The sequence below is a fragment of the Triticum urartu genome, chromosome 4 (assembly GCF_003073215.2).
Source record: "Triticum urartu cultivar G1812 chromosome 4, Tu2.1, whole genome shotgun sequence".
In the NCBI taxonomy this organism is placed as follows: domain Eukaryota; kingdom Viridiplantae; phylum Streptophyta; class Magnoliopsida; order Poales; family Poaceae; genus Triticum; species Triticum urartu.
The window spans coordinates 609463007-609474472 of record NC_053025.1 but is presented as its reverse complement, the minus strand read 5'-3'; the positions used below and the strand labels follow the sequence as shown (position 1 = coordinate 609474472).

Genomic DNA, 11466 nt, shown 5'->3' with positions numbered 1-11466 from the left:
GAATACACATGGAAAATAGATCCATATCACGAAAAAAGTGTAGAGGAAAGCATGCTACAGTTCTTCCAGGAACTCAAATACAATGAAGATATACTACTTCCTTACAACTTCCAGTGAATCACACTGTCTTGTACTACAAATTCTGTTTTTCCCTACTAGCTAGCTACATGTTTTTGCTTACATATGCCCGCTTAATTAAGACATGCAAACGTGTGTGCATGCAGATTTCACTGGATCTTGTTAATCATTAAAGTTGATGAAGGAACAGTTGAAGTACTAGACTCACTACTTAAGAAAGCAAGTGACTACACCATCGTGAAGGGGATAGTCAACAGGTAATTTCAATCATTATTAACTATATCTTGGCCTATTTAATTAGTTCGTCATTTCCTGATAACAACTATTTAATAACACATTTATTCATTTTCTTTGTCGGCGGGCAGGGCTTGGGCAAAGTTCATCAGGGCCACTCCAGGCCCATGGAAACAAAATCTGAAATGGTATCGACCCAAGGTAAGTAATTAAGTAGTAGTACTAGCTAGCTGCCATCTCTTTAATTATCATGCTTGATTAATTATTATCTGATCAAATTTCATTCTTGTAAAGGCCCTGAAGCAGGCGCCGGGGAATGATCTATGTGCATACTACGTTTGCGAGAACATTCACATGATGGCGTCCGAAAGGAGCAAATCTCAAAGACGGGAGTGGGTATGATATCGATTGTCAGAATACTATTCACAATTTTTACACCATTATCAATATCTAGTCACACAACTAATACACATGCATATTGATCTCCTTCTTAACAGTTCAAAGAGGTGCGGGACAAGCTCCTAGCACAGGACCGCATAGAAGCAATTCAAGAGGAAATAGCGGGATTTTTGCTCGACCAGGTCATAGATCCCAAAGGAGAATACTATTACCCGCTACCGCCCCCATGAACCACTTCCAATTGTTATCGTGCTCCGAAGCCACCAATTAGCTAGGCTAATGCCACTGGCTCCGAAGGCACCAATTAGGAGAACTATTTGAATTCAAAACGTAATTTAATTATGAAATGATCGTAAGATTACCTCGGGTGAAGAACAACTTATTCTGCACCTAGGTGATGAATAGTAACACAATATATATATATATATATATATATATATATTATGATCGGTTCTACTAGAAATTCTATTTATATATATGCATAACGTGTACAATATGTGTAACGTAAAATACCAGCAAACAAAAAATAATTAAATGAAAAACACAAAATTAAATGAAAAAGAAATCATAAACTCAAACCCCACCCCCCCCCCTCCCTCCAAACCTTTTAATACCGGTTGGTGACACCAACCGGTACTAAAGGACTCCCTGCCCCCGAAGCTGGCCCGTGCCACGTGTGCCCTTTAGCACCGGTTCATGCTGAACCGGTACTAGGGGGGGGGGGGCCTTTAGTACCTACACTTTAACACCGATTACCAAACCGGTACTAAAGGGCCTTACGAACTGGTGCTATTGCCCGGTTCTGTACTAGTGCGAGCTGGGCCGTCGAAGAACGACGCGAGCGACTGGAATAACGGCTGCGGCTTTGAGATCCGGGTGCGCCACATGGTAGATCCGGGTCATCAGATTGTGTATGTACGACCCTGGTCGTATACGATTTTTCCCATGAGAAAAAAAACAGCAATCCAACACGCCGGTTGGTTGAACTAAATTTTTTTAGGGAAGTTGGTTGAATTATTAATTGACAGGTCGAGCAGGACTTAATCTGTTATTAGGAGTCCACCAAAATCCATCTCCGCCGCCGTACATATTACCAGAGGGAGAGATGATCGAGGAGGGTTTTGTATCCATGGAGTTGCGATCGGGCCGCCGCCTCACCTCTCTGCCGCCGCGCAACAAGTCATCGCCGTCCAACATCGATATCGGCCAGGATGAGGACGTGATCAGCACGCTTCCCGACCACCTCCTCCTCGGAATCCTCGAACGCCTCCACCTGCGTGAGGCGCTCCGTGTCGGCGCCGCCTCCACGCGCTGGCGCCACCTCCCACACCAGCTCTCGCACCTAGAGCTCCGGGTCGACCAGTTCCATGGCGCCACGCCGGTCGAGATCATGGACGCGTTCACGGGCGCGGTGCGGAGGTTGCTCTCCGTGTGTCCTCCTCCGTGCCCCGCGTGCAGTCGTGCTATCAAGACCCTCGTCCTACGCTTCTACATGTCGGACCCTCTGCAACTGAGCTCCATCGGCGGCGGCGTTGAGGACATCGTCAGCCGCGGCGAGACCGAATGGCTCGAGTTTTATATATTACCGCCGGCCTCGAGCACCGACGAGATAACTCAGCTGCTCGCCGAGATGGGGCAGGCGGAGCGGTTCATGTCCTTCTCCCGTGCCTGCCCCGTCGCCTTCCGGTGGCTCACCAGGCTAACCCTCGAGAACCTAGCGTTTGGAGACGATGACGTCGCGGGTCTTATTAAAGCTTGTGATAAGCTCAAGCACCTCATCCTGATATCTTGCCGACTGGTTGACCATCACTCCGCACTCAAGATCGACACACCGTGCTCCGGGCTCCAGGAGCTTCAGTTCATTGACTTTGCTTGCACATGTATCGAGCTCATCTCCGTCCCCAAGCTAAGAGAAATATGGTGCTGGTCTTGGCCCTGCGAGAGCCCTCCGGTGCACTTCGGCCACGTTCCCCAACTTCTTGAAGTGAACCTCGGTTCACGTGCTGGGGTGTGGCAGGCGCCATTTGCGCTAAGCGAGTGCTTGAGTGCCACGAATCTGTCGAGATTGTATCTCAATTTTGGTTGCGAAATGGTATGTTTATTTCAACACTTCACATGAATTTCTCCTTGCATCTAGTAGTACATATCATATTTCTTCTTAGTACCTACTAATTGTTGTTGTCTGTTGTGTTCTTGCTTTTGCTGCAGATTTGGATTCAACTAGAACATCCTAAGCACCTCACTAAAATATTCAGAAACCTGACCGAGGTGTATCTTTACTGTATCTTTCCTGAGTGCGATCTGAACTGGACCATGTTCATCGTCGAAGCTGCACCTGCCCTACTGAATTTTACAGTAAGCTTCACCTTGAACTTAAATACTGGTATTGCTGGTTTCATTTTTCTTATTAACTGCAAAGGAGATACGTAACTGCAATATGTGTTTATCTTCTGTGTGCATGCATGAAGTTGGACCGAAATCAGCATCCATGTGTCAAAACGTCTGAGCATAGTGCCCAGAAGACCAACATGTTGTGGGAACCATCCAAGGATTGGAAGCACCTGAACTTGAAGTTACTGGCGATGTCAGGGTTCGAGGAGGAAGAGAAGGTGACAAACTATCTAAGGCTTTTCATGGAACGAGCCGTGGGCTTGAAGAGAATCGAGCTGCATGGTAAACACCCCTGTGATAAGTGCAATGCCATGGACCTTGAACTTGAGTCCACAAGATCCCTTGTTGACAAAGCTACCAGGTATCGGATTAAGGAGCGACTCACACATGAATCCTCCTTGTCTGTCAAGATAACAATATGTTGATTGTCAAAGAATTGTAACAATCTCTTAAAATAAGTGCTCACGGCTGCTACTAGAGCGATGATTGTGCCTAGTCAGTTGTTATTTTTGGTTAGTTTTGGATATTGGTGGCGAGAAAACTTATGGGTAATATATTTAAACACTGCTTTAAAATGCCTACTGTATTGGATCTACGCACCTATTTTCAGAATTTTACTTTCAAAACATGAAATGCTCGCATCCTAATGAATGTGGAGTTGGGAGAGCAATTCCAGTCAAGATGTGGAGTCCGTCAGGGTGACCCCAGGGCCGGTCCTGGGTGAACCTATAATCCAGGGCCCTTTGACATAAACATCAATAATAACCAATGTATATATTTATACATGAAATTTTACTATAGTAAACACTTTGAAGTGCATCAAAAAGAATGTTCATATGAAATATGGACATAACTTCGGGCGATGTGCAGTCTCCTCTTGGTGACTCAGCCTCTAAACCTCTCGACGTGGTAGTGTGCGGATCGGCGATGGGAAATCTTGGAGTCTAGAGATTAAACAACATGCATAGGTCTAGTCGCACGGTCGGAGTAGCATAAGGAGAATGGGGCTATCATTTTTTTCAAAAATAAAACAATGGCCAAGATTTGATGGTTTATCAATCATGACTGTGCGGTAAGTGTAATTTGCAAATACTCCCTCCGTCCCAAAATTCTTGGCCGTATGTAAGAATTTTGGGACGGAGGGAGTATGTACCAGGAAAAGAAATCAACGATACCGCACACTGTCTTCAGAACTATGAGTCAGCCAAATGTCCACCTACTCAAAGCCTAGTTGTGATCTTCCTTGATAAAATCCAGAAAAGGAGATTGTTCAGCTTTTCCATCCTCATCACATAAGGAGTCTTGATACATAGACATCAGATAGTAATGGATTAGATGGAGGGGTGTAGCCGTGTAGGTAGGAGGAATCAGGTTGGGTGAACAAGGGGGAAATTAGGAAGGAAGGATGCGGCCATGGCGTACAATGTTGGGCCAGCCGAGAAGAGCTGAACAGAACAGCTGACGAACTTGTCGTGCTCGGGCATGGTCATGTAGGATCTGAGTGCTTGAAGTGAGACGGGGAAGAATCAACTGAGGTCGCTTTACTGAAAATCGCTAGAATCAAGCGATCTCACATTATTGGCGTATGCGTCATCGGTGCTATGCAGCATCTACAACTACACATGGCTAATTTGAGTTGCCAAACAACCGTGGACGCGGCCGGATTCGTCCCCGGACGGTGATCGGTCGTACCTCATATTTCACCTCCCACAACCATACTACCCATTTCATGATTCGTATATTCATACAATAGCAAGCAATGGAACGATCTATGTATGTATTACTACCAATTATACTACTCGTCCTCCTTGTCTGAGATGTTGATCAAGTTTGTGACCAAGCCACCGGTCTCATGGTCATCTGCAGCCGAGCGCAAAGGCGGTTCCTCCTCATCGTCTTCCTCGTCGGCAAAGAGCACCTCCAGTGCCATGTCCACCTCCCAGAGGAAGCAGAGGTTGGCCTCCACCTCCGTCTCCAATTGGATGGAGTCGAGGATGGCTTGCTGCTCAACCGCTTCCTCGACTTGGGCGAGCTCGAACTCTGCCAGCGCGTCGGCCATGGCGAAGCCCATAGCCGGAGGCACCAGATCATCCTATCCTTTGGCCTCTTCCTCCTCCTCCGGCTCCGCCTCCTCCTCCCGCTCATGCAACTCTTGCTCCTCGTCCTCAGCTCCGGCGAGTCCGGAGGCAGGCAGGTTGCGATCCGAGCTTCGCGCCTGGCTCAGATCTCCTCTAGCAGCTGCAACCGCAACTCCAAAGTGAGCATGGCATAGGTGGTGATCCTTTTCTGGGCCATGGCTAACGGCTAGCAGCGAAGGAATTTTGAAGGTGATGGCGCAGAGGTGGGGGGGGGGGGGGGGGGGGGGGGGGGGGGTTAGAAATGGGAATGGGCTAGGGTTGGGTTGCCGCTGTCTGGCTAGCCAGATTTGATCCCTTAGGCAGCACGTCGGAGAGGCGCCACACGGCGCCATGAATGCGTCCTCACCTCCCTCACCGAAAATCAGAGGAGGCGCCTGTCGAGTTGATTGGTTTTTGCGTGGGTCCCTACGGCCAATTCGACGTGGCGGGCGCGTCCAATCATCCCCATATCTGCCCCCACATATGGCTTGAATATGAGGAGTATCGTTCAACCCGGGCGTTTGGGCCGGGTTTGCCTGGTCTGGTTGGGTGGGAAAATCTTGACAGGGCAGTGACCACGCAAGCTGCCCGGGCATTTGCGGTGGATATGGAGCACCTGGTTGTAGATGTTGTTAGGGTTTTGGTAGTTGGCCTAGGCCCAGTATGGCAGTACAAGCATGTTCCCCTTGTTGGGCCCCTTGGTTTGGGGGATTTTGGGGGCCCGAGACAGCCGCCCCTCCCCCGTTAGGGCCAGGCCTAGGTGGCCCTCTCTCAACCTACCACTTGATCCTAGTTGCAGACCTGATCGAACGGCTGTGGATAGCGCATTATGCTGATGACACGTTACTGCTGCTCAAAATGGAAATTGAACAAGCAAGTATGACCAAGCACATCCTCGCCATTTTTTCGTACTTGACCGCCTTACACATCAATTTCAGCAAAAGCATCTTTGATTCTAGAAATATGAACCAAGAAGATATCGCTGAGCCTGCTGCCATTTTGGAATGCCCTGTCGCAGACTTTACATGCACTTACCTAGGGTACCCTTTGTCTATACCACATGGCTTCTCATACTTGTTATCCAAAAGGTGGATAAAATATTATCTGTCAGGCTATCCACTTTTTTATCATGGTGAGGACGTCTCATTCTGATCAATTCAACGCTCAGTTAGTCTGGAAAAATTGTTACTTCTGGGAAGGGAAGAAGGCCGTCGCTGGAGGGAAGTGTTTGGTCTTTGAATCGGGGACTTGCACGCACACAATCAAGTGTTACTTTGCAAATTTGAGCACAAGGTCCTGCAATCTTAGCCCTAGCAGAACACTTCGAAAGAAGAACGTATTGAATGTAGAACTGGTAACTTCTTGTGGACAACTTCATACTTACTACAATTCGCAATTTGCACAAAGCAGGTTAATATTGATTTCTCAAATACAAATAATTCTGTTGTCACAGATCATCTGAGTAGAATGTCTCAAAGCAATATTTATATGAACTGTTTGAAAAGTCTGACCAATATTTTCCGTTTTTTCAGAAATCTATCGATATTGATGTTGGTAACAAATACCATGAGAATTTTCAAAGAAAAGCTGAAAAACTTCATTAAATATTGAAAACACTATGTGATTATCCTTGTTTCTTGCAAACTGCGCACATTCATATGAGTGGGTGCACCTAAAACCTGAAGGCGCGGCTGAAACTGCCAAAACCCCTACAAGAGCAACTGCTTCTGAACTGCACCTTTCATTGGCAGCCACTATTGCTGGCAACAATCAATTGAATCATGCATATTGTTGACGCAGGATACTTGCGGCAAGTGACTCTTCAGTAGGGATACAATAGAATGATGGTTAATCCAACTATGCGTGACGGAGGACGATCGGTAACAACAAATGCAGCAGTATGCAGGGAATGCTACCTTTGAACACTTTCTGAGGGCTGCTAATGTAAAAGGCTAAAACATCTCTACTGTTTTTTGGGTAGGGTTATCCTCAAAATTTTATCACCGACATTGGTAGACCATGTAGCAAAAATGATGGAATAAAGATCATGTTCCTACTGGGGAAATTTTTGTAGTCCCTTCGAGAGAAAAAGATACTATAGCACAGACTCTTATATATGTGATTCTATAAGACAGTCTCGTTTCTTGATACATCCTTTTTATGGGAATATATGTTAGACCAAACTGTAGATTATTGTCAAAGGCATGCTATCCTGTTCTACTGCCAGCCATTATCCAGATCAATGTGATAGGCTTCCAGTCAGATATAGAATAGCATAGCTTAATTAATTTGCACCCTTTTCAGTCAGTCACATTCCAAACAGAGAACGCCTCAGGAATTTGAATGATACCCTCCAGGCATAACACAGAATACAGTAGGGGATTTCTCAGTACATGGAAAGTTTTCTCGGCAAAAAGAGAACGCCTCAAGAATTTGTCAGTACATGCACAAATATTTGGCAATTACTCGGTAAACTGGAAGATAAAGCATGCAGCAAGATTACAGTACACACATAATTTAGCTACAGTGCAAGGTCCACATCAATCAAGTATCCTCAGGCTATCAATAAATAGAAATTGGAATCACAACTGGGTGTGCCTCACACAGTCATTGCTCTAGCTGCTCCAAGCCTGGGAGAGTTAAAGAGACTACTAGCATTCCTTGACCATATCCGTCAACAGATAACTATCTCCACAGATGAGGATGATCCATGTGTGAGTCGCTCCTTAATCCGACGTCTGCTAGCTTCACCCACCTTGGATGCTTTACCCATCTTGGGTCTTTCAAGGTCAGTGGCATTGCAGTCCTCGCATGGGTATTCACCATGCAGCACGATACTGTTCAAGCCCACAGCTCGTCCCATGACAAGCCTTACATAGTTTGTCACCTTATCTTCATCCTCACACCCAAAGATCAGCAGCACCTTCAAGTTCAGGTGCTTCAAATCCTTGGTTGGCTTCCACACCACATTGGTCTTCTCGGCACTGTTCTCGAGCGTCATGATACAAGAATGTCGAGATAACTTCAAGCAAGGACATAGAAAGTAAATAACACATGTTAATGAAAACTTGCCACCAACCCATGAAGGACAACGTTACAACAATTGCCATTAAAATGTAAGTTTAGGCCCTTATCAAGTTTTGGAGGAATTTGCATGAAGTAAATCCTAGGTAAAGTAACATAGTTGAATATGCTTCCGGGGTTCTTATGAAATTACAACTATATTCCTTGTATTTCTTTCGACCAAAATACTTTGTAATAAACAATTTTAATCAAGAGGGCTATGTGCATCACTCGATGCAGAGGCCATGGTTTTCCTCCTCGAGAAAAACACAGGATGGATTTTTGGAGAAGACATTGCCTCGCTGCAAAATTACATTGCGTCTTCTATGCACTACTTTTAGTATTTGTGATAAGTTGGTGAATGGTTGGAAATTAGATTAACTTGTTATGATTTTAATGCTAAATATCAGCAAAACATATCATTGTAAAAATATAAACATATGCTAAGATGTGGGCTAAATAAAAAAGACGGGTAATTAATACTTACTGCAATATTCTGCAGCACAGGTGCAGCTTCAAGGAAAAATAGTGTCCAGCTCAGATCACACTCAGTGAAGATACCCAAAAGAAACACAGAGGTGAGATTTCTGAATATAGCAGTGAGCTGCTTCGGATGTTCTGGCTGAATCCAAATCTGCAGCAAGAACACAAATACACAGCTGAAATTGGTAGAGAAGAACATATGGTATGTAGATGCAGAAGAATTTAAGTGGTGCATAGAAATTAGCTTTACCATTTGGTGGAGAAAATCAAGATGCAATTTCGACAGGTTCGTTGCACTCTTTGACAGGCACTCGCTCAGCGTGAATGACGCCTGCCATGCCATGGTTTTAGAAAAGAGTCTTACAACGCGAAGCTCAGGAACATGGCCGAAGCACACTGGAGGGTTGTCGAAGAGCCAATTTTGGCACCACACTTGCCTAAGCTTGGGTGCAGAAATGAGCTCTATCTGTCTACACCCAAAGCCAAAGAACTCAAGCTCCTGGATCCTAGAGCACGGCACGTCGATCTTGAGCGTGGAGTGTGGATCAATCAGTCTGCAGAGTTTCAGGGTGAGGTGCCTAAGCCTACCGCAAGCGCTAATGAGCTCGGTGACGTCGGAAGGGCCAAACGCAAGGCGCTTTAGTGTAAGGCTGGTGAGCCACGAGAAGGCGACTGGGTAGGCGCCGGAGAAGGACATGAACTGCTGTCCAATCTCCGCGAGCAGCAGAGCGGTGTAGCTCGCTGGCGGCGGCGAGGATATGGAGAACTCAAGGCATTCGGTCTTGCCGTAGCTCACAACGTCCTCGACGGTGCGGCCTATGGCGCTCAGGTGAGGGGATGACATGTAAAAGCTGAGGACGAGGGATTTGATGGGAATGATGGCAGCACTGGCGCCCTCGCCCTCGGCCAGAGGAACCGCCACAGAGAGCAACCTCTGTGCCGCGCCCGTGAAAGCGTCCATGACCTCGAGCGGCGTGGCGCCTTGGAAGTGACCGACGTCGAGGTGCAGGCGCGATAGCCGATACGGGAGGTCACGCCACCGCGTCGAGAGTGCGCCGGCGCGGACCGCCTGGCGCAAGTCGAGGCGCTCGAGGATTCCGACGAGGAGGTCGTCGGTGAGCGCGCTGATTCGGTCCTCGTCCCGGCCGACATTGAGCTTGTGCGGCGGCGACTCCATGGCCGGGATTAGGAGGCCGATTTGTTGGTTGAAACCCTAGATAGAAGTAGAACCGAGCGCTGAGATGCGGGCCAGGCCCAGGCGGCGGCGCCCTGCTCCGAGGACGCGGCTCCTCATCCCCCTCCCGCGGGTGGTGGTGGATCTGGATCCGCCGCGCGGAAGCTCGATGGATCCGGCGGCTCCTGCCTCCTCCTCGATCCCCTCCGCCTCCGGCGTGCTGCTGCTATCCGATGAGGTGCATGGTTAGCATCGATTTGGAGGCTGATTGGATAGTGGATTTGAGAATGGATTGGAGCTGTCGAGAGTGGGGATCGACAGAGACGGAGGAGAAGAAGAAGCCTCGTGATGTGCTGTGCTGTGCTGTGCTGTAGAAAGAAGGCAGTCATCTTCCAAATATAGTTTGGAGTACTCACGTTCGTGAGCTAGTGCTGTCACTTCCCGGTAGGTGAATTTTCACTCCCACACAAATACTCCTATATGAAGTTGTAGGTTCATCTTAGATCAAATTAACACTAAAACTCCCCCTACATTTGACCGCCCCACTTGTCCATAAAATTGCAGAGAGAGAGAGAGAAAGGAAAGAGAGAAAAACGGAACAAGAAAAGGAAGTGATCTGGATCCAGTGAGCAAGGTTATGTAGACACGTCGAGGCACCCCCCCCTCCCCGCCGCCGCTCTTACATATATATATGGGTTGGGTTTGGGGATTTGCGAACAACTCGGGCATATGGATACGATTTGAAGTGTCCAGTTGTATGCATTTTTCTTTCTCTCTTTTGTTTGGGTTGTTCGTCCAGGCATGTGAGAAAGAAATGAGAGGTCTTATTGAAGATGTTTTAAGTAACTCACATACACCGGTACCCCATCGGTGAGACATAATATGACACCATGTGTGTTGAGTGCTAAATATTATCCGGATGAGAATATTTTCAAGGCTGGACCAAATAAGCTCCTCATACAAGTGTTGTCTCTGGAACTCAAACTTGTAATAGGGTCTGTATTATGGCGAGTGTGTACGGGTTCTGGAATCAATATTTGGAACAATTCTTGGATACCTTCTAGTCCAAACCGAATGGTAATCAGTCCAAGAGGGATTTTTATGATGTCTAAGGTGAGGAGTTGATTGATCCAATTCCTGGCTTATGGGATGAAGCTCTTATTCAAGATGTATTCTCACTAGTGGATGTTCAACGTATACTCGAAATACCGTTTAATGTGCAAGTGATAGAAGATTTTTGTGGCCTCGAATTATACCCGCCTTGGTACATTTTCAATCCGGTATGCATACCACAAGGAACGAGAGCATCAATATGGGCACAGAATGAACATAGCATCAAACAAGCTCAAGAACATCAAAATCGGAGTCCGTGTGAAGAAATGGCCGCCAAAACACGGTAGAGGGACAGAATGAAAGATGAAGCATGGTCGTATGGATGATCGTATGATATGCAGATAGCTCCAAATGTTGCCCTTTCAGACGAGATTCTTCATCGATTTCGTCCCCGTTTGTTCCCATAAGATCCTT

General features: G+C 46.8%; 2 protein-coding genes across 2 annotated transcripts; one reads left to right on the top strand and one right to left on the bottom strand.

Moving 5' to 3' along the window:
- Window positions 1-1840: 1840 nt before the first annotated feature.
- On the top strand, window positions 1841-3527 carry LOC125554987. Its single transcript, XM_048718321.1, has 3 exons — window positions 1841-2803; window positions 2920-3066; window positions 3180-3527. Exons 1-3 carry the CDS (start codon window positions 1841-1843, stop codon window positions 3525-3527), a joined length of 1458 nt encoding a protein of 485 aa, XP_048574278.1.
- Window positions 3528-7561: 4034 nt separating this feature from the next.
- On the bottom strand, window positions 7562-10340 carry LOC125553180. Its single transcript, XM_048716965.1, has 3 exons — window positions 9016-10340; window positions 8770-8916; window positions 7562-8241 (listed from the first exon to the last, which is right to left on the bottom strand). The coding sequence occupies exons 1-3, from the start codon at window positions 9940-9942 to the stop codon at window positions 7894-7896; spliced, it is 1422 nt and encodes a 473-aa protein (XP_048572922.1). The 5' UTR covers window positions 9943-10340; the 3' UTR covers window positions 7562-7893.
- Between the last annotated feature and the right edge of the window lie 1126 nt (window positions 10341-11466).